General features: G+C 54.4%; 2 protein-coding genes across 2 annotated transcripts; one reads left to right on the top strand and one right to left on the bottom strand.

Annotated features, from left to right (window-relative positions):
- The first annotated feature begins 474 nt into the window (after positions 1-474).
- Positions 475-9543, top strand: LOC125345124 (myozenin-3-like). The gene is given in 8 exon segments (XM_048337366.1): positions 475-931; positions 2144-2205; positions 3054-3179; positions 3182-3207; positions 4346-4399; positions 4568-4688; positions 4922-5075; positions 7157-9543. Coding segments are annotated over 7 exon segments (711 nt in total). The 5' UTR covers positions 475-931; position 2144; the 3' UTR covers positions 7326-9543.
- Positions 9544-10703: 1160 nt separating this feature from the next.
- Positions 10704-21911, bottom strand: LOC125345123 (pre-mRNA-splicing factor RBM22). The gene is made up of 11 exons (XM_048337365.1): positions 21768-21911; positions 21340-21393; positions 20419-20448; positions 18994-19126; positions 17621-17721; positions 17319-17491; positions 16239-16439; positions 13762-13926; positions 12898-12986; positions 12649-12777; positions 10704-11787 (listed from the first exon to the last, which is right to left on the bottom strand). Exons 1-11 carry the CDS (start codon positions 21819-21821, stop codon positions 11654-11656), a joined length of 1263 nt encoding a protein of 420 aa, XP_048193322.1. The 5' UTR covers positions 21822-21911; the 3' UTR covers positions 10704-11653.
- Positions 21912-22358: the final 447 nt, after the last annotated feature.

Raw genomic sequence — 22358 nt, 5'->3', positions numbered from 1 at the left:
TTATGTTTATTTTGGGCAGTAGTGGGGGTTCAAGTCAGAGATGCCTGCTTACTAGGCAAGGGCTTTACTACTTGAGCCATGCCCAGGCTCCCCCCCCACACTTTTTTTTCCTTTAGTTGTTTTTCAGACAGTGTTGCCTTTCTGCCCAGCTGTCCTTGGGCTGTGATCCTCCCACCAACACTTCCTGAGTGGCTGGGATTACAGACACGCGCCACCACACCTGACTCTCCTACTCTGCCCCACCCCCACCAATGCTCTTGATACTTCCAGAAACCTCTTCAGGATCTTGTTCAAGTGCCTCCTCCCCTGGGAAGCCTTCCCAGCGCAGGTGTGCACTTCTTGAGGCTTGTTTGGAGAACATAAAGGAAGGGGGAGAGGGAGGGAAGAAGGTACAGAGGGAAGGAAGAAGAGAGAGAAGAAGGGAGGGAGGGAAGGGGAGGTAAAGATACTGGGGAACAATCTATGTATGTCCACTCATGGATTCATTTATTCCACAAGCATCTAGAGAGTTCCTATCAGGTGTAGTTGGGCACGAAGGACAGAAGAGTTACAGGCTGCAGTGGGCCCCAGCCGGCTTTGCCCGTCGGTGGCCATGGTGCCATGGTGGTTATTGAACGCCCGTGGACCCACGAATGAAGCCTTCTGTTCGCAAGGGCCTGCTGCCCTGCCACCTGTCTTCCCCAGAGCCTGGAGCTGTGAGCATCTGGCCCCGGCTCTTATTGCAGCCTGAAATAAGGCTGTGACCAGGACAGTCCAAGAATGATGCTGCCAGCTGAAGCCAGAGCTGGCCTGGGAACTCGCTCTGCTCATTGGCCGCTGACCGCGGACAGCGCAGCCACGGACGCTGGCCAGGCACCTTCCAGCCTCCCCGCGGAGGGCTAGCCTGGAGGGGCCGGCGCTCCTCCCTGCCCACCGCAGGCCCCTCTCTCAGGTAGCGGGCTCTGAGGTGGCTCGGAGCTGTGGGGAGCGGGTGGGGGGAGGCTGGTGATTGCGGGGGCGCTAGGCCTCCGGAGGCCTGCATCCTGGATTGTGGGGAGAAGCCTGGGGAGGGCGGCTGGGACTGAAGGTGGGGGCTGGGGCTGGCTGTGCCCGGGGCCTCAGACTTGAGGATCTCAGCCGCTCAGGCGAGCAGCTGCCTGTCTGTAAAGCCGGGCACCTAACCTAGCATCGGCGAATTTGAGTACATTCTCATGATCCTCGCCACAAATGCACGCAGACTTGTGCATGTGTGTGCTCACGTAGCTTTAGGGTTTGAACCCATCGACCCACCCAACCGCCTTAAGTTATAGCGGGGAAACTGAGGCATGGGGCTGTGAAGAGCTCCTTGTTCATACTTGCAGAGAAAGGCAAAGGCCCCCCCTTGGACTCAGGCCCCTCCCACTGACGGGGGGCCCCGTGTGGGTGTGGGGAACAGGTGGACAGACGCTTTCCTGGAGGAGGGAATATGGCAAAAGCTAGACGCAGAGGAGAGGCGTACTGGGCGCGTGCACAGCCAGGTAGCTCAAAGACCCCGCCTCTTCTTCTGATGCAAGTTAAGGAAAGGTGGCTGGCGGGGGTTCCCTGGGTCCGATTTTACCTGTAAGTCTTCGCCCAAAATGGATGGATAGTGTCATGAGATGGGACAGGGAATGGAGGAAAAGGAAGACCACTGAAGGGGCCAGGGGGAAGAGATCACCAAGGAAGCTAGCCCAGGCTGGGGATGCAGGAGGACAGGTGGCGGTCTCAGCCATGTTGGTCCAGCCTCAGGGCCAACAACTGGGAGCAGGAGGGACGCAGGAGGGACGCGAGAGCGCTCAGGCCCCGCGCCGCGCACAATCCCTCTGCCAACCGCTTTCCATCTCCACTCGAGCTGTGCTGGGTGTACAGACGACCGTCGTGCCTGAGAAGACCCCCACCTCCCTGACACCTTCCCCCGCCCACCCCCGCCCGTGCCCCAGAGACCAGCTCCGGAGCAACCCGGGCCTCCGTGTCCTCTCTGTGTCAGAGGCTCTGGAGCTCAAGTGGCTTCGCTTGCGAGGGTGGCGCTGGTCCAGGCAGCTCAGGGCCGGGGCTGGGTGGGGCAGGGACCTGAGGGAGACTGGGGAGGGAGAGGTTCAGGAGGAAGGGAGGCTTGTGGGGCCCTTGGTGAGAGCCTTTTCCACAGGATGATCTCCAAGGAGCAAAAGCAGCCGACCACAGCTGTCATGGGGAGCCTCGCTGGGCCAGGTACGTGGGGTCGGCGCTTGGCCTTTGACAGTCTCTTCTCCTGGTCCCAGGTTAAAGCAGTCAAGCCCGTTTCCCTTGGGACGGGCCAGCCGGTGACATCCAGCGCCGCCAGGGGGCGGGGGCGGGGAGTCTGAGGAGCCTGCTGCCTGCCTTGGTGCTTTCTGAGGCTTTGGGGGCACCTGTCCTCCAAAGACCAGGAGCTGACCTTGAGGCCCCCAGGCGTGGTCCTGGCCCCAAGACCACCTGGGCCCTGGCCCCGGGGAGGGCCTCCTGGAGGCCGTTAGCAGAGTGCTGGGGGCTCCAGTCCCAGGCCCAGCCCCAGCCGTGCCCGTAAGCTGTGCACAGGACAGATACATCCGCCGCCACCCTGCCCCACAGCTAGAGGCCCGGATGAGGGAGAGTGAGGAGGAAGGCAGGAGCGGCTGCTCAGCCAGACCCACTGTTCCACTTAAAGTCAGGCATGTTTAACGAATACTTCATCCAAATTGTATGGTCACTACATGTGTGAGTTCGGGGCTGGGAATATGGCCTAGAGGTCGAATGCTCGCCTCGTATCCATGAAGCTCTTAGTTCGATTCCACATATATAGAAAGAGCCAGAAGTGGCGCTGTGGCAGAGTGTGAGCCTTGAGCTCTAAAGCCTAGGGTCAGCACTTAGGTCTTAAATGCAAGCCCCAGGACTGGCACCCAAAACAAAACGAAACAAAACATTCAGAGATTCCCAGGATGACGGGGCGCTCAGTTGGGAGGGGTGGGAGGGGCATTCTCCCGCGCGCCTTGCGATGAAGGGGTGAGTGTCTTCAGGGGAGTGGGGTCCCCTGATGAGCGACCTCTCTGGCCTGTCTGTAGTCCCTTCGCTGGACCTGGGGAAGAAGCTGAGCGTACCCCAAGACCTGATGTTAGAGGAGCTCTCGCTGCGTAACAACCGGGGGTCCCTCCTGTTTCAGAAGAGGCATCGCCGTGTGCAAAGGTTCACTTTGAGTTTGAAGCCAGCCAGCCGGGGGTGAGTAAGCCTCCATTGTATGTACTCAGGGGGAAACTGAGGCCAAGAGAGACAGTGGTTAGCTTGAAGCCAAACACTGAGCCCGGCTGAGGACCTCCAAGAGCCCCTCATTTTCCAACTGGGGAGACTGTGGTGCGCCCATCAGACTGAGCCCCAGCACCATGCGCTGTCTGAGGAGGAGTCTCCCTGCGGAGACCTTCCCAGGCCCGAAGCGGAGAGCAGATCAGGGCGGGCTCCCCCCAAGCCCGCTGCGGATCAGGGCGGGGCCCCCCCCAAGCCCGCTGCAGATCAGGGCGGGGCTCCCCCCAAGCCCGCTGCAGATCAGGGCGGGGATCCCCCCAAGCTTGCTGCAGATCAGGGCGGGGCTCCCCCCAAGCTTGCTGGAGATCAGGGCGGGGCTCCCTCCAAGCTTGCTGAAGATCAGGGCGGGGATCCCCCCAAGCTTGCTGAAGATCAGGGCGGGGCTCCCCCCAAGCCGCAGATCAGGGCGGGGCTCCCCCCAAGCTTGCTGCAGATCAGGGCGGAGCTCCCCCCAAGCCGCAGATCAGGGCGGGGCTCCTCCCAAGCTTGCTGCAGATCAGGGCGGGGCTCCCCCAAGCTTGCTGCGGATCAGGGCGGGGCTCCCCCCAAGCTTGCTGCAGATCAGGGCGGGGCTCCCCCCAAGCTTGCTGCAGATCAGGGCGGGGCTCCCCCCAAGCTTGCTGCGGATCAGGGCGGGGCTCCCCCCAAGCTTGCTGCAGATCAGGGCGGAGCTCCCCCCAAGCCGCAGATCAGGGCGGGGCTCCTCCCAAGCTTGCTGCAGATCAGGGCGGGGCTCCCCCCAAGCTTGCTGCAGATCAGGGCGGGGCTCCCCCCAAGCTTGCTGCAGATCAGGGCGGGGCTCCCCCCAAGCTTGCTGCGGATCAGGGCGGGGCTCCCCCCAAGCTTGCTGCGGATCAGGGCGGGGCTCCCACCAAGCGCGGAGTCGCACTTCCAGCCGCCAGGACCTGGGGGGGGGGGGAGGAACCCCACCCTTCATGGGAGATGGATTGTCCGTCCTTCCCCTCTTCTCCCCTTTCACTGTGTGATGGCGAGGGGGTGCAGAGGGAGCCTGGCCGCGTGTCCTAACGAGTCCCTGTGCCTCCTGTGCCCCCCACAGACGGAGGCCAGAAGCCCCCGGGGAGAGGTGACGGGGGCCGCCGCGCCGGGGACGGTGAGCGCGGAGGGGCGGGCGGAGAGGAGGGGCGGGGTGGGGGGAGAAGGGGCGGGGAGTGGAGGGGAGGGGGCGGGGAGCCCGGAGGCGGGGACGCTGGGGGGGGGGGCGGCGGCAGAGGGGGGGCGGGCGGGCCCTCCGTCCTGAGCGTCCGGGACCCGGGCTCAGGTTGCCAGTGGCCCCCAGGGGCAGCACCTGCGCGCTTCCCCCCGCGGCCTCGAGGACGCCGGAGCCGCCGCCGCCGCCGCCCAGCCCGAGCGCGCCCGCAGCCCCAGCGCCCTGGCTCCCGGTGAGCGGCCGCCCGCGGCCCGGGACCCCGCGGGGGAGGGCGGGGCGCGGGTGGGCCGGGCCGCACACGCGCACGCCCAGTGCCGGCCGCGCGCCTGAGTCGCACTCCGGACTCGGGGTCCCGGGCTCCGATCCTGTGTCCGGGGCGTGGCACCCCGCCGCCCCGAACGCGAGCCTCGGGTCCCGGGCGGAGAGCCCCGGCGACCCCCTCTGCCCGCCGCCCTCCGCCCGCAGGCTACGCGGAGCCGCTCCAGGCCGTCCCGCCGGAAAAGTTCAACCACACCTCCATCCCCAAGGGCTACCGCTGCCCCTGGCAGGAGCTGGCCCGCCCCCGCGAGCTCCGCGGCGACCTCACGCCCCGCGTCCCCGACCTCCGCAATTTCAACCGGTAACGCGGGGCGGGGCGGGGCGGTAGGGCGGGGCCGAGCGCGTGGGCTGGGCGGAGGGCGGAGCTGAGCGGGCGGAGGGGCGGGACCAAGAGGGAGGGGCGGAGCTGGGCGGGCGGAGGGGCGGGGTGGAGGGGGCGGAACCTAGAGGGAGGGGCGGAGCTGAGCGGGCGGAGGGGCGGGGTGGAGGGGGCGGAACCTAGATGGAGGGGCGGAGCTGAGCGGGCGGAGGGGCGGGACCAAGAGGGAGGGGCGGAGCTGGGCGGGAGGGCGGGGCCGAGAGGGCGGGGCGGAGCTTGGGGTGGGGCAGAGCTGGGAGTAGGGCGGGGCGGAGGGTCATGAAGAGTGGGGAGGGGCGGAGCTGAGAGGGCGGGCTGAAGGGAGGGGCGGAGCTGAGGGGCGGGGCGGAGGGGTGGGGCGGAGCTGAGAGGTTGGGCGGAACGGAGGGGCGGAGCTGAAAGGGCTGGGCTGAAGGGAGGGGCGGAGCTGAGAGAGTCGGGCGGAGGGGTGGGGCTGGACGGGCAGGCCAGAGGCGGAGCTGCGAGGGCAGGGCGGGGCTAGGAGGGCGGGGCGGAGCTGAGCGGGCGGGACGAGGCTGGAGGGAGCTCAGTGGGCTGGGCGGATTGGCGGGGATTGGCGGAGCTGAGCCGGTGGGGCGGGGCTAGGAGGGCGGGGCGGAGCTGAGCGGGCGGGACGAGGCTGGGAGGAGCTCAGTGGGCTGGGCGGATTGGCGGGGATTGGCGGAGCTGAGCCGCTGGGGCGGGGCTAGGAGGGCGGGGCGGAGCTGAGCGGGCGGGACGAGGCTGGGAGGAGCTCAGTGGGCTGGGCGGATTGGCGGGGATTGGCGGAGCTGAGCCGGTGGGCGGGGCTAGGAGGGCGGGGCGGAGCTGAGCGGGCGGGACGAGGCTGGGAGGAGCTCAGTGGGCTGGGCGGATTGGCGGGGATTGGCGGAGCTGAGCCGGTGGGGCGGGGCTAGGAGGGCGGGGCGGAGCTGAGCGGGCGGGACGAGGCTGGGAGGAGCTCAGTGGGCTGGGCGGATTGGCGGGGATTGGCGGAGCTGAGCCGCTGGGGCGGGGCTAGGAGGGCGGGGCGGAGCTGAGCGGGCGGGACGAGGCTGGGAGGAGCTCAGTGGGCTGGGCGGATTGGCGGGGATTGGCGGAGCTGAGCCGGTGGGGCGGGGCGGGGACCGGGCGGAGCTGAGCGGGGCGGAGCCGGGCCGAGCGGGCAGCGCCCCCACCCAGCAGCCACACCTCACAGCTTTTGCAGGGTCTTTCTGGGCGTGGCTGGCGCCGGGCACAGCCCCTCGCAGGTGCCGCCCCGGCCTGGGCGGAGCGAAGGGTGATCGCGCCACACCTCCCGTGGCCCGTTTCCCGAGGGTTCTGCAAATGAAGAGGCCGGGCGTGCGAGCGACCCACCCGGAGCCACAGGGGGCCGGGGCGTGGGAGCGACCCACCGGGAGCCACGAGCGACCCACCCGGAGCCACGCGCCCGCCTGCGGGAGCAGGGCTGCAGGCCACCGTGCCATCCCCACCGATGTTGGGGGGGGGTGGATCCCTACTCTCGCGGTCCCGGCCCACCGGCCTCTCCTTCCTGTCACCAGTGGGGTGAAAGAAGCCTAAAAGGCAACGCCGAGGCTGCCCAGGGCGGGGAGCAGGGCCAGAGGGCCACTGAGGACGGATTGGCACTGGCTTGGCGCTGTGGTCTCAATGTGGGTGAGATGCAGACCCCAGGGCTGGCTGTGTGGGTGTCAGTCCTGGGGCTTGAACTCAGGGCCTGGGCACTGTTCCTGGCTTCCTTTTGCTCAAGGCTAGCACTCTGCCGCTAAGCCCCGTTCCCAGCCCTAGAGCATTGTTTTGAAGCTTTCTAGAGAGAAGCTTTTTTTTTGCCTAGGACCAGCCAGTTCTGACTCTGGAGACCCCTCCTGTTCCATGCACACAAGGGGAGACTTAGGAAAGGCAGAGTGGAGCAACATGTCAACCATCATACAAACCTTTGCTGTATCAAAGGGGAAACTAAGGCCACACGCCATTGCCTGCACATAGCAGTACTTTGCCATTTCTCTTCTGTTGTTCTTTTTCCTCAGGACTCCCGTGCCATTTGGAGGAGCCCTGGACGGGGAGACCTTTCACAGGGAAGGCACCCCCTTTGTCCCAGAGCCCTTTAGTGGCTTGGAACTCCTGCGCCTCAGACCCAACTTCAACAGGGTGGCTCAGGGCTGGGTCCGCAAGCTCCCAGAGTCTGAGGAGCTGTAGACGCAGCCTGTAACCTCTTTCTCAGCCTCAGAACTCCTGGAACATCGGAAGCCAAGACTTACGGACTGCATTTACAGTCTATGAAGAGCCTGCACACACAACTGTTGTTGCAAATGTCTCAAAGGTCACAGAGCTCAGTAGTTTCCAAATGCAGATGTGTTTCAAGGTCAGCTGAGGACAGTGGTCCTCACACAGACTTGCAGTGCCAAGAATCTCTACTAGTAACTCGTCCCGCCAGGTGATCGAAGTGCCCACAGTTTGCCTTTAGGAATCCACACCCACGTGTCTGTCCCCCTGTTGCAGCCGCTGACACCCCCATGGCGGCCGCTGACTCGCAGCCCAGCTCCCTGTGACCATCTCTGATGGGGAGCCTTGCCTCTCACTGATGCCGTTGGCTCCAGCAGTCATCTTAGGATGTGCCACACATGGCCAGGCTCGGGTCTTGAGGAGGAAAAGATAGAGGGGAAGAGAGATGTATGGAGTGATGAGTGGCTTTCATTTCCCCTGGAGCACACGAATTGACAACTGAGGCACGAAGCGTCACTGATCAGAGCAAGGTCGCCGACCCTGGCCCTGAGGTATGATTCCAGAAACTTCTCCTACAATTGGAGTGGGATGTTGGAAGGGATGAGAATCCACTGAGGAAACAGGAGTGTGATGGGAAGAGTGTCCTGGCGAGCAGGTAAATCAGCACGTGCAGAACTGAGTCCAGAGGAGAAGGGGGCGCGGGGGGGGCTTTACTGATGGCCGCACTGGTTGCTGTGTGGCGCACAGGCTGAGAGGAGCAAGGCTGGAGGCCGCAAGCCTTCAAGGATGATGCCTGGAGTAGGGGTGGCCAAGGGGGTAAATGCCAGGGGGCACCGCCAGGCACTTTACAGGACAGAAGCCAAGTGGGATATTATGAGGCTTCCTTGTTACCCTCTAGCTCGAGCAGGCCCCTCGGCTCCAGTGACGGTGGGGTTGTTGGTTCTGGTGGTGGTGGTGGTGGATAATGGTGGTGGGGCTCTAGCTTCTTACCTCAGGGCTTGGGATGGCAGAGCTGCAAGCTTGAGCTCAGAGGCTGGGCTCCGTCCCTGAGCTTTTTCGCTCAAGGCTAGTGCTCTACCAAGTGGGCCACAGCGCCACTTCTGCTTTGCTGGGGGTTAAGTGGACACAAGAGTTTTATGGCCTCTCCTGCCCGGGCTGGCTTCAAACTGTGATCCTCAGATCTTAGCCTCCTGAGTAGTTAGGATTATAGGCGTGAGGCACTGGAGCCCAGCTGGCAGAGCTCCTTCATATAGCCAAGCCTGATACTCGGCACAGGTGAAAGGTATTGTCCTCCTTTTACAGATGAGTTTCCACAGGCCCCAAAGAGAAAACAGACTTGCCCAAGAGTTGAAGTCAGGGAGGCCCTGGGAAGCTAAGCCTGGCCGTTCCCTCACCGTGGTGCCAGGCCTTGGGACTTAATGGAGCCTGGAGCATCCCGTTGGGTGGAACGGGATCAGGTGTGGCACTGTGAGACCTGTGAGCTCGGGCACGTCCTCTCACGTGCCTGGGGGGAGGGTGGGCATTGGAGTTCTTTTAGGAAGAAGGAGCGTAGTTGGAAATCCATGATCGAGTAGCAGATGCAGCTGGAGAAGCGGGCTGTGCGGCAGCGCCAGGCGCCTGACAAGCGTCTCCAGGCCCGAGGCCCCCCGTGGAGTCACCTGCCCTGCGCGCTGGAGTTTCCACTGCCCCTCCAGGTCGCAAGCGGACAGCAGCTCGAGTTGTGTTTTTGTTTGTAACTGGTGGTTCAGGGCCTTGTTTGCTAGGCAGTACTTTATTGTTGACTCTAGCCCATGGTGACTTAGAACTGCTGACATTTGATGTGTTCTCATGGATTTGGGGATGTGGTTTAAAGCTGGAGTCTGTGAGCTGGACGACCATGCCCCGAAACGTCTGCAAGGCAGAAGAGGACTTGGGTCACCTGGGTCGGTCCTGCAGAGCTCTGCAGCTGCCAGCACAGGGTAAATACGGGAGCCTCAGGGGAACTTGTGCACCTTAAGGTGGCCCTCATCCCTTTGAGAGGGTGACTTTGGTTGATTTCCAAAAATCTTACTCTAAAAATAGTTTGTGAAAGTTATCTTCCCAACACAGCCCAGAAAAAGGAATAGAACTTGGGGCCCAACAAGTCCCTTGTATGAAATGACTTTTACCTGTTTTTGTTTTTTGCTTGGGGCTTGAACTCAGGGCCTGGGCACTGTCCCTGAGCTTCTTTGGCTCAAAACTAGCACCACTTGAGCTACAGAGCTATTTCTGTGTATGTGGTACTGAGGAATGGAACCCAGGGCTCCATGCATGCTAGGCAAGCATTCTACCACTAAGCCACATTCCCAGCCCCATTTTTGTTCTTTATGTGACTGGGTAAGACTAGCCAGAACACCAAGAAACCCAACCTTAGATATAGCAGCAATGAACACGACATGCAGCCACTTGGAGCCATTTCAGAAACGTAATGAGTAAACAAGCGCATCCATGACTACTGATGGAGAAAGCCTTAAAGCCAGCACAGTGGTTACCGGGGGAACTGGATTATTTCTAGGCTTGAGTAATTGCTATATAGATGTGAATTTAAAAATATTTAAAATATGTGTTGGCTGTCCATGTGTCTTGTGTGCTTTTTGATTTATAGCTTACCAAAAGAATCTTTTAAAAGGGTGCACTGCACAAAAAGATGTCTGGAGAACTAGCGAACTAAAAAAGTGCTCACAGTGTTGAGAGGCAAGAAGGGGAAAGAATATGAGCAGACAGAATACGCTACTGAGCAGCCTTTTCCAGAAATAATGGTTATCAGTCTTGTCTGTCACCGTAACAGGACCCAGGACACTTTTGGTGTCTGCGAGGCTGGGGAAACACGTGGGTAACAGGACCCAGGACACTTTTGGTGTCTGCGAGGCTGGGGAAACACGCGGGTAACAGGACCCAGGACACTTTTGGTGTCTGCGAGGCTGGGGGAAATGCAGGCCACACGCACCCAGAATGTGGGTCTGTCTCTTCCTGCACAAGTGGCAGCACCCATCCCAGCCGTACACTCAGCAGACAGTGTCTTGGAATTGGCTTCATGAGAAATGGATTTATAGATAAAATTCTGCCAGTTTTTATATAACCCAATGAGTAAGAATAGCATTGGGGGTTTCCATTTATCAGGAATCTGTGCTGGCTATGTTTCGTGCATTATTTTACTTTAGTCTCACAGGAATAAAGGCTGGGGCCTTCTTATCACGGCATGGATGTAAAAATAAAACTCAAAAGACAGCCTACATTTACATATAACTTGTTCTTAACCTTCGTTGACCTCAAGTTCAACTACTAAGGTATTAAGAAAAAAGACCCAGAAATCTAGAAATAAGCCAATATTTGGAAAATTGACCCGTTTTAATTATTTAAAAACAAAAAATACAACATCCAATTTCCCTTACCATCTACAATTCAGTTATAGTCAAACATTCTAACACCAGAGTCCCCTGCCCAGAGGCAGGGAGTTACGAGGCGCCGAAGACACACCAGGTGAATGCTGAAGATCAGAATCCAGCTGTGCTCACAAGTCTTCCTTCAAACACACTCCAAGGCTCTTGGCAGTTTTTTAAAGTGTTTTATAGGAAGTTCTTTAAAACTGTTTCATCTCAGGCACCATTTCTTCAGTGACACACAGCTCCGTGAAATTTGTGTTTCCATTTGATTGATAGGAATAAAAAGTAACTTTTACTTTGTCTTTTTCTGGTGGCACAGAGAGGTAAAATCGTCAGATTCCTTTAGTAATAAAGGAGAGAAAGAAAAGATCTAGGCTGTGTAGGGTGCTGGTTTCTGCTTGTCTCTGAGGTGTGACTTCCAAAGAGTTACATCACACTCATGCCACTACAGTGATTAGTATTTTTTTTAGATGATAAAAAAGAAAATACCCAATAGACATTAAAAATGGTCAAAAGTTTTTTTTTTTTTAAACTGCAGGTCAATTTTTGTCTCCCTCCCCAAAATATACAAAGTGAACACATTGGGACAGTAACACCCATCATCCATCTGGACGTTCCAGTTCGCCCCTCTGCTTGCTCCCCAGCAGGTTTAAGAGGAAAGGCATTGCGTTTTTAGTAATGTGACAGCAGTAACCAGCTGTGCTCACGGCAGCTCATCGGCGGTCCACTGATCCTTTCCAAGCATGGAGGGAAAGCATGGCTGTCACTCTCTGCCTGCCTCTGAACACATTCAGCTACCATGGAAACTACAAAGGAAGGAAAAATATGTTTATTCCGAGGTTCATGGACTGGGGTGTGAGAGCGCCCTTCTTCCAGGAAGCCGAGTGGCGGCGTGCGCTGCTAGGGGCTGCTGTGCTTCCCGGCGTGGGCGCCCATCCTCTGCGGGTCCTGGGAAGGGTAGTGGATCGGTCCTGGAGCCCGCATGAAAGGGGGCGGCGGTCCCATGGGGTGGAACATGTGTGGCCCGAAACCTGCACACGAGAGAGAACAACGGGCCTGTTAGGCTTGCGCTGCCTTTGGCATCTTCTCAAACCCACACACCTTTCTAAGATCAAATGCACCTACGCAACAGTCAAGGAATTCGAAATGTCAGCTTATAGGACTTGCTTAGGATTATTTACCTGTTAGCATTTCCTTAGTTTTAGACATCTTTTCCCTCAGTCAAAAAAACAAAAAAAAAAACCTCCCCAAGAGTCGAGGCATCTGCTATGTTATCTTAGCCTCTGCTAAGTATCAAACACCAAATTCTAACACGACGTGGGAGGCAAGGAAGAAATCAGGCTGACAGCAGAATGGAAATGTTGAAAACAGTCTTTCTTTAAAGAAACAGGCTCTCAACTACAGGACACCTGGCCCCTGAGATATCAAAGAAATTCTTTAGGGCAGTACTACACCAAGTGCTGGTCCTTGGATTTCATACTACTAGCCACAGGGAAGATAAAGCGCTTGAGCCACAATGTAACTCAATGACACAGCCACGTCCACCATGTCTTTATAAGGCCACTTTCTAGAGGAAGGCGTGGCCGTGGCCAATTCATGTCCTAGCTCAGGCTCTGTGTCTTCCTGTAGGCAGGCAAGGCTTTGTGGAGTGACGGCGGCCCGCAGCCCATGTTCTGAGCAGTAGTGATCTGGAGCATCAGTGAAGACTCAGCAGCAGATCACCGGGCTCCAGCAGCGCTGGCCCTCATGACACGTACTCACACCTTCAGAAGGCCAGGAAACGACCAACAGGAACCTCAACCCCAGCCCTCCTGTGGAGGTCTACAGGGTGGACAGGTTCTTTGTGCCTGCCCACCTGGACCACAGGGCTGGGAGGGAAGACACACGTTACCTGGGGGGGGGTGGCGGGGCGATGCCAGGGGGTGGTGGCAGGGCGATGTTCACCACAGCCGGGGGGCCACTGGGGGGCAGGTTGAAGTAGTTGGCAGAGGCTTCTTCTTCAGCAGCAGGAGGAGGAGGAAGAGCTGGGGGAGAAATAACAAGCCATACTCAGAGATCAGCAGCAGTTTCCACCCCCTGCCAGGAGAAAGGAGCCCCCGCAGGGGTAGGAAGGGGGGTGGGAAGCTGCAGGACTCGGCACTCACCTCCTGGCAGGCCGGGAACAGGTTCTAGCTTGATGCCAGAGTCTGTGGTTCCGTCCTTCTCTTTTTCTTTTCCTCTGGCTGCTTGGGATCTGGAAGACACACATTCAGTGCAGGAAGTCAGTGCTTCGCCCCGTTTTAACTCACACCTCCCTCTGCCCGCTCCACCTTCCAAATGGGGTTCCTTTCCTTCTCGCCTTCTCTTCAGCAAGCATTCTTCTCCTCTAAGTGTCAAACTGCAGGGTGGCTTAACGCAAAGGTTTTGAAGGCAAAAAGATCTGGACTCAAAATGTGGGTAGAACTGCTGCCGATACTATAAGGATGCAGCACAGAGCTAAGCACAGAAGATAGGGTTGCTGCTGCTACTAGCCTGCTCCTCCCAGGCTCACAGTGAGAAACATCTTCCCTTTTGAACTTGAAATTAGGCCATTTTACTTCTCTTATACAGCCAACCATTTTCAACTTAAAACAGTCATTCTTCTATTTGATCTTCTCCCTTAGACAATCAATGTCTGAGGGCAAAATTGAGGTGTAATTCAATTTCGTAAGTCTCAAATCCACCTTTCATGCTCTGGTATTATACCTGGCTTATAATAGCTAGTAGCAATCATACCGAGAAGGAGCAGAAAAACACCATGAGCCTTCCAAGGAGACCATCAGCAAAACCCTAAATACATTTCCCAAGCAGGACCTTCCAACAGCCACAGGAATCATATACCACACACAGATGGACTGCCAAAAGATGGTGTTAAAATGATCTTGTCGATTAAAGCCCGTTTACTAAATAAAAGCTTCCAGTGTCTGTCTAGGTAACAAAGCAAGTTCCTGAAAATCTCGGTGAGACGTATGAAATGGTTTCTCCCTTACCTTCCCCATTTTACGTTGAGCCTGCGGCCATTGACAATCAACTTGTTAAAGGACTTCTCAGCGGCCACCTCCGCAGCCTGTCTCGTGGCAAACTGGATGAAAGCACACTGCTGTCTCTGCACCACGGTGATCGTCCGGATCTCTCCAAACTGGTAGAAGTGATTCCTGCCGGGCACAGGCAGAGAAAGCAGGTCAATAACCCAGACCCGTCCAGGAGACGGAAAAGGCTATGAGAGCGTTCTCAGTGGTCATCAGGCATGCAGGCCCCATGGTTACACACCCAACTAGCTGTAGGTATTAGTGCTGTTTCTTATGAGGTAGAAAAGGGATAAATAGGGGCTCTCAATCACTGCTTCTGTGGAGAAATGAGGGCCCTAGTGGGTTCCCTAAGGGCTCTTAAGCCCAAACTTCTAGGTAAGGCACTGGTAAGCTACAGCTCTTACTACGCACGTGCCGAGAGCCTTTTCTTGTTTTGTGCTGGCGACTTGCTACTTTGCTCAGGCTTATCATGAGATCACCATCTTGAGCCCACGATCCTCCTGCTCCAGCCTCTGAGGTAGCAGAGACTGCAAGTGTGCACCACCACACCCAGCTATGCGTAAAGGACGTTTTAAACGCGTGTAGAGGGCTGGGTGGCGAAGGGCTCGCCTACCATGACAAACAACAAACCAGGAATAAAATAAAAACTCAGGCCAAGAGAATTACGATGCTACTATCTAAGAAACCACAAAACCTCACATTTTTATTCTATAGCATTTTTGTTGGTGGTGGTGGTGGTGGGGCTTGGACTCTGGGCCTGGTATCCCTGAGCTCTTCAGCTCAAGGCTGGCACTCTACCACTTGAGCCACAGCGCCACTTCTGGTTTTCTGGTGGTTAACTGGAGATACGAGTCTCATGGACTTTCCTGCCCAGGCTGGCTTTGAACTGTGATCCTCAGATCTCAGCCTCCTGAGTCGCTGGGATCACAGGAGTGAGCCACCAGTGCCTGGCTCTACAGCATTTTCTGTGGGCCGTGCTAGGTTTGGAACTGGAGCAGAGAGCCACGGCTACAGCTTTTTGCTTATTTTTCAGACATGGTCTCCTACTTTTTGCTTGGACCAGCCTTGGATCTTGATCCTCCTAACTATACTTCCCATAGAGCTGGGATTACAGGCATGTACCACCACGGCTGGCTTGTTTTTGAGATAGGGTCCCATTAACTCTTTTGCCTGCACTGGCCTTAAACTCGATCCTCCCATCTCTGCCTCCCAGGTGGCTGGAATTACAAGTATAAACCTGCAATTAATTTAGAAATTTCCAGCCTTTCATAGAAAATCTGCTGGCCTCTTGTAACTAGCTCACTCAGATAAGGTTTAAGGGAGACAGTCTATGAATTTCTGTCCACTTTATCTCTATTTGGAAAGGTAATTTCCATTATTATCAGCTCAGGCTTCATTATTTGCCAAGCATAATATAAGCCAAACAAATTAAACAAAAAAAGTCAAATCCTAGTATCCTTTCAAAAGCCAACAATTTAAACCATAAAGAATTATGCCCACAATTTTAGGATCATAGCACTGGTGGCTCATGTCTGTAATCCTACTCAGAAGGCTGAGACCTGAGAATTTCAGTTTAAAGTTAGCCCAGGCAGAAGTGATCAGTGAAAAGGCCTGACTGCAGTAGGGGTGGCTCAGGTAGTGCCCACAGTGACAGGAAAAAGCCACGTGTGAGGCCCCACGCTTAAGCCCCAGCACCAGAAAAAAAGAAAATCAAACCATTCTCTCCTTCCCCTACATAACTAATCATTCTTGAATGCATGCTGTTCTTTACAATTCTAACAGATTGCTCTATGCAAGGATGGATAAGTATTCTTTTTTTTTTTTTTTTTTTTGGCCAGTCCTAGGCTGTGAACTCAGGGCCTGAGCACTGTCCCTGGCTTCTTTTTTGCTCAAGGCTAGCACTCTGCCACTTGAGCCACAGCGCCACTTCTGGCCATTTTCTGTATATGTGGTGCTGAAGAATCGAACCCAGGGCCTCATGTATACAAGGCAAGCACTTTTGCCACTAGGCCATATCCCCAGTCCTGGATAAGTATTCTTTTTTTTTTTTGGCCAGTCCTGGGGCTTGGACTCAGGGCCTTGAGCACTGTCCCTGGCTTCTTTTTGCTCAAGGCTAGCACTCTGCCACTTGAGCCACAGCGCCACTTCTGGCCATTTTCTGTATATGTGGTGCTGGGGAATCGAACCCAGGGCCTCATGTATATGAGGCAGGCACTCTTGCCACTAGGCCATATCCCCAGCCCCCTGGATAAGTATTCTTGATAAACATTATTGCTTTGACATCATAAAGGACAATTTCATAAAAACATGAGTATGACTGCCTAAGATTGTCTAAGGAAAACTGTACTTAGGATTACCAAACTTATCTTTGTTCTCATAAATGAAATATTTCAAATGATTTAAAAGAAAAAAGAGCTCTTGAAATTGTAACCACAGACCTGAGATCCGTCTCGGTGATTGTGTCACCCAAACCGCCGACGTAAAGCGTCGTGATGGTCTTGTCCTCTGGCGGGTCCAGGCGAGGCATGGTGGAGGCTCTCTTCAGAAGCTTATCTGCCACAGGGTCATTGATCCCATAATACCGGTCCTTAATGTTCTGGTCAGCAAGAGGGTCGTCTGGATCCGTAGGCTTCTCGTGCCTGATCCACAAAACAACAACGAATGAAGGAGGAGCCAGGTAGAGAATGTGCTACATCACCTCATAGTAGCCACACAGCAAAATCCCAGGCATATACCCTGGTGTGTTTGGAATTAACAAACCGTTTCCACACCAAAATACTATGATCAAAACAAGAGATTTACTGGATTCCACAAAACCTTCTTGGCTTCCTAAAACCCATCTAAATGGCCATGTAGGGTGAAAGATTTTCCTTACAAAGAAATATTCTGATATGATCCACCTCAAAAAGGTGGACATATAGCTATGCTTTAATTTACGATGAGACTCTAGTGACCTTTTCTAGGAAAAGGGCATGTTATTTGTTTGGTTTTCTTTACCTAGTCAGTTGAGAACTCCTGAACCAAATGCTTGCCAGTCCTTACTGAAACATACACACCTTCAGAAATTGGGCCTCTTTCTGACACCAAGAACACACTGGGATTCAAACCATTTATGGGATGAAAGTGAGGACTTATTTCTCAGGCGGAAACTTTAGGACAGCACCTACATTACATGCCACAGCAGTCTAGTTTCCTGAGGCTCAAAGTAGAGGTTAATTAAGCTTGTCTAAATAGTTCTGTGACACAAGATAAGCTTATTAGTTGCACGAGATTTGTACTGTAAAGCACAATGTAAAGCACAGTGCCCTGAGTGGGGAACCTTTTCTCCACTAAAGACCAAAACTTAGATACTTATAAAATCCAACAAAATGGATCCACTCAGCGGCAGGCGGCCCATGAGAAAGACCTGCCACGCGCATGTGCTTCCGGTGCCCATGGAAGGACACGCCCGACCCCGGCTCAGGCAGTCGGAGGACGAATCACAGGAAAGCAAGCACAGAAGTCCGCTCAGCACTCGCCTGTAGGGACACTCTTCTCCTCGCTTACACTCTCCCTTCACCCAGAAGGAGCAAATGTGGGGCCGGTTCCTTTTGTAGTAGGGTGTGGTCCGGGCCAGCTTGAGCAGCATGTCACTGGTAGACGTGGCCTTCCCCAGCATGCCAACTGGTCGTGTTCCATCCGAGTTAGAGATCTACATGAGGTATACAGACCATCAGTTCAGTAGCAATTTTATCAAATTCTCAGATTCAATCCTCAACAAAACCAACAAAACAACAGCCCCCTACCCCCCAAGTACAACAGTAAGCAAGTGGCGGCATACTTCTCTCTCCATATTCTGTGTATAGTACTCTTTGTTGACATCTGACTTTGGCATGTCGTCTTTAAAAGAGAGTCCTGCGTCACGGACTTGGATGGGCAAGCCTGGCACAAAGAACAGGAAAATATCTCAGATGTATTTACAGCCACACGTGCACTACATATGCACACAGAGGGAGTACATGCTTCTCTTCTCTTTCTTACTTGGTACCAGACACTTTACTGAATTTTTATTTAAACTCTTCAGTACCATCAGGCTGTGTACGATGCTGCTACACAGAATTCTAAGAAACTGTCCAAATTACTGAGCTGTTATGAAATTTAATTGAGTGTTCCAGAAAATCTTTTAAGTAAGCTTTAGTCACAGTCAAAGTTGACTTGTAAACATTTGAGCCACAGCGCCACTTGTGGCCTTTTCTGTTTAGGTGGTGCTGAGGAATCAAACCCAGGGCTTCATGTATATGAGGCAAGTGCTCTGCTGCTAGGCCACATTCCTAGTCCCAGGAGTTTTAATTTTCAAAATGCTTTGTAAATGAAAACAAATGTAAGTAATTTTACAAATGAGTTTCAATTCAACATGTCAACTGATGAGTACAATTATTCATCTTGATCAGTGTCACTGGCTTTCATCGCCCTCAACTCTCCTAACCCTATTCAAACCTCCAATTTTTCTTCTCTTCTTTTGTGTGTGTGGAGGGGGGGTGCGAGGGGACTTGAACTCAGGGCCCGGGTGCTGTCCCGGAGTTTCTTCGCGGTCAAGGCTAGCGCTCTACTGCTTGAGCCATAGCACTACTTCTGGTTTTCTGCCTGGGCTGGCTTTGAACCCCGATCCTCAGCTCTCAGCCTCTTCAGAGTGATAAGGTCCTGGTACCTGGATGATCAATCCAAATTTAATATAATAACGAGGAATTCTAGACAGAAACCCTCAATGTAAGGTCTGGAAAACTTTATCACCTTGTCTAAATGCCATCTGATGTTTCAGCAGCTAGGATTACAGGTATGAGCTGTAGCTGTATTTTAGTCTAACCACATAATTCAGACAAATGTCTAAAGCATAATTAGGTCTGGAACTTCCTGTAAGGATTGTGGAAGAAGTTTTGGTGCAAAGAAAAAAGCCCAAGGCAAGGAGATTATCACAGCACCATGGCTACAGAGATGGAAATACACGCCAGTTCTAACTGATTCTCAGCTGTCCCTCAAGTTGCTATTATTGCTCAGGGGGACCCTACAACAGCCTAACTATGAAAAGCATACCACAGAAGACATTCTAAGGTGGGACCAGAGCCAGAGATAGGAAGAGAAGTGGGAAATCAAAAAAAGACTAGATTGCTTAGAGTCCCCACACACTTTCAGTATCATCAGCCATGGCAAACGTACCATACTCAAGGTCTAAAAGGCAGGTCTGACAAACATTCTTCAGTTTACTGCAGGTCTGGCACACTTCAGTCTTCTTAAAGCGCATGCGGACCCCAGGGCACCAGCGAAACACTGTGAATGGCCTGGCACAGATCTGAATACACAGAAAGAGCCAGTGTTAAGGTCTAGACTGAATGTAAGAACGAAGAATTCTAGACAGGAACCCTGAATGTGGGGCTTAGACAACTTTAACAATCACCTTGTCATCTGGTGCTCCAGCCCAATTTACAGTACCCTTCTCTAGTGAACTTGTAAAGAAATGCAATACTCAAAAAGTCAAATCCTCCCACCTTAGAGTAAGCACTATTAATAATCTGCTCCTTTACCTCTTTGGGGTAAAGGGAGGGAAAAGCAGGACATTTTATAATCTATTGAGAATCTTATGACTTTCCTCTTCAGCTGAAATGCTCATGTGCACAGTCCTACAATGCTTATTATACAAATCTGGTGTGTTTAATGACAATTCCTACCACATTAAGAATCTCTACAGGGCTGGGAATATGGCCTAGTGGCAAGAGTGCTTGACTCGTATACATGAAGCCCTGGGTTTGATTCCCCAGCACCACATATATAGAAAATGGCCAGAAGTGGCACTGTGGCTCAAGTGGCAGAGTGCTAGCCTTGAGCAAAGAGAAGCCAGGGACAGTGCTCAGGCCCTGAGTCCAAGGCCCAGGACTGGCAAAAAAAAAAAAAAAAAAGAATCTCTACATTAAACGGGTCATTATCTTACCTCCCACACTAAATAGTTAGCAGCCAATGAATACAGCTATGATATATGAAGACTTAAAAGTACTGACTTTCATTGGAAGACCTCAAGGTTTAGTAAGTGGAAAGCTAATTTGTAGGCAAAAGGAAAAGAGTTATTACAGTCAGTCCACAATATTTGTGATTTATTGCACATGGTTTTGACTATGTATTGATAAAAACACCCCAAATATCAAAACCAAAAGTTTAATTTCCACATATGTATCACATAGCTCAGAGAAGTGCTCAGTCAACCCAGTTATCACCGTGTAACTGATTGTCAGTTAATCCAGTTAACACTGTGTAACTGTGTGATCCTGACGTTTTTTCCTTGCCCTAATTTTGTGAAAATATGCCTTCTATTAGCAAATAGTGCTTAAGACACAAAGTTACAGTAATCCTTCCAAGCCAAAAAGGGCATGAATATGCTTAATTTAAATGATAAAGTGAACATTTTGGATTTGCTATATGGGAGAATGTCTTTTGCAGAAGCTGGGCAACACCATCAGAAAATGAATCAAGCTCAGTAAAGTAATGAACTCCATGCATTATTAACATTCATGGTCTTCTCTCAACAGTGGTCTCCTGGGAACCATATGCCTGCAAATACCAAGGCCTGCTGTACTTCACAGACATACTTACTTTGCATTCTTTCCCATACTTTTCTTTGGTCTGAAATAGAAGAGAACTGGAGTTACAGGAAGAAAATACTCAGATGTCTCCGCCACCCCCCCCCCAACTACAGTAATAAGGAATCTGTCTTGAGATCCCTGACATCCTAAAGACAAAAACACAAACCTAATCAAACCAAAGCACAATGAAGCCACCTACTTTAAGGGTGGGGTAGAGCAGGACATTTATTCGTGAATATAACATACAATTGAGTTACACTCTGGAGTTTACAGATAAATAACAAGTATATTTACACAGCATTCATAGGCTGACTCCTGGCTTCTAAGAACCAAAATCCTAAATTTCCATAGTCCTCAAATCAGGAATGATGAAGCCACAGGCAATTCCTTTGACAGTTTGTTCAGTAGGTAACTAGTCTAGCCTCATCTCATCCTGTGCTTTTCCCCAAAGTTCTTCCAACATTTTGAACATATACCAGCAAATCATCTCTGAAAATGACTGACTGCAATAGAGCTAACCGAATCCCTGTTATAGGACTCTGAAGGATGGTGGGTGAAAGGCATGAGACCAGGAATCAAGAACCAGTCTATGGCTGGTTCTTGCAACTTGCTGAAACCCTTGGAGCCTGAGTGGCTTAACTTAAATTCTAGCTTTACTCTTGGCGATATGAAAAGACATAAATCCAATCAACTTCTGGCTAGTAGGTCCTACTTTCTAGGTAAATGGCCAACAAAGATGAGCTGTGATGACTCCTTACAGGATTACCGATAAACATTCCAAGTGAGGCAGTAAGCAAATCCCTCCGAACTCTGGTGGAGTAAGAGAGAGTCGCTCTTCCTCAGGGCTGTGAGAGACAGTCGGTGGCTGGCGGTAAGCACCGCCACACGAGGAGGAGAGGAAGAGCAACCGTTCCCACTGGCTCCCACTTACCATTCGGATGTAGGGGTTTTCTCCGAGACACGTCTGGCACAGAATGGGGAAGTCCTGGGGAGAAGGGGAGCCGCGGTTGAGGACGGCGCTCCGAGGCCCCCGTGGCCGCGGTCAGCCCCGTGGCCGCGAGGGGGAGGAAGGGCAGGGCGCCGGGCGAGCAGGAAGCCCGGGGCCGGCACGGGCCGGGGGCCAGCACGGGCCGGGTCGCGGGAGCGGCGCGGCCCGCACTTCCGGCAGGCAGCCGAGAAAAGCCCCGCCGCCGCGGGGTCGAGGCGGCCGGGCGGGCCGGGCCGGCCTAGGCCGCGTCCCCGCCCCGCCGCAGGGCCGCGGCCGGGCCCCTCCCCGCCCCTCCGCCGCCCCGCAGCCCGCGGGAGGCCCGGCCGCGCAGCCTCCCCCGGCCGCCCTCGCCGGCGGGCCGGCACACTCACCGCATCCTCCCAGTTCTGCCTGTTGTAGGTGTTGGAACCCAGAGAGGTCGCCATCTTGAGAGTCCCGAGGCGGCCGAGCTTCCGAGTAGGGACCGGGGACCGCCACGATCCCGTGAGGCCCTGCGGCCGGCGCCGGGCCGCTTGACGTCTTATGGGTGCGTCGGGCGTTTCCCCGGGGGCGTGGCCTCGCGCGTGCGTTAGGACGCTCTCCCGGCGCCGGGCGGCGTGCGCGTGCGCAGTGCGTGTCTGTCTGGGAATCCGGGGAAAGCGTGGCGGGGGGGCGGTGGGGAGGCCCGCGCCCGCCCTCGCCGCGCGTCCCTCGGGTCAGCCTCCCACCTGGTGCTTACGGTAACTCCCTCGGTAAGGTGGCCGGATCCCGCGAACAGATCGCACCGAGAGTCCCGATATTAAAAAGCAACCCCGCTTGTCCCTCCAGTACACACGAGATTATACTGATGGGAAACAAGAGCCACTTTCTACCTAGAGGATTCCAGCGAACTCACACTGAAGCTGCATCTCCCTCCCCCCTGAAGGCTGCATCCTGTCCCCCCACACTGAAGCTGCATCTCCCTCCCCCCACTGAAGGCTGCA

The sequence above is a fragment of the Perognathus longimembris genome, unplaced genomic scaffold (genome assembly GCF_023159225.1).
Source record: "Perognathus longimembris pacificus isolate PPM17 unplaced genomic scaffold, ASM2315922v1 HiC_scaffold_5321, whole genome shotgun sequence".
Classification (NCBI taxonomy): Eukaryota; Metazoa; Chordata; class Mammalia; order Rodentia; family Heteromyidae; genus Perognathus; species Perognathus longimembris.
This window is presented reverse-complemented; position numbering and strand designations above follow the sequence as displayed.

Coding starts and splice junctions, on each gene's coding strand:
- LOC125345123 (XM_048337365.1), bottom strand. CDS start 21,821: ATGGCGACCTCTCTGGGTTCCAACACCTACAACAGGCAGAACTGGGAG. Junction 17,722..18,993: donor CCTTTTAGACCTTGAGTATG/GTACGTTTGCCA, acceptor TCTTTGTGCCAG/GCTTGCCCATCCAAGTCCGT. Junction 17,492..17,620: donor CACAGAATATGGAGAGAGAA/GTATGCCGCCAC, acceptor TACCTCATGTAG/ATCTCTAACTCGGATGGAAC.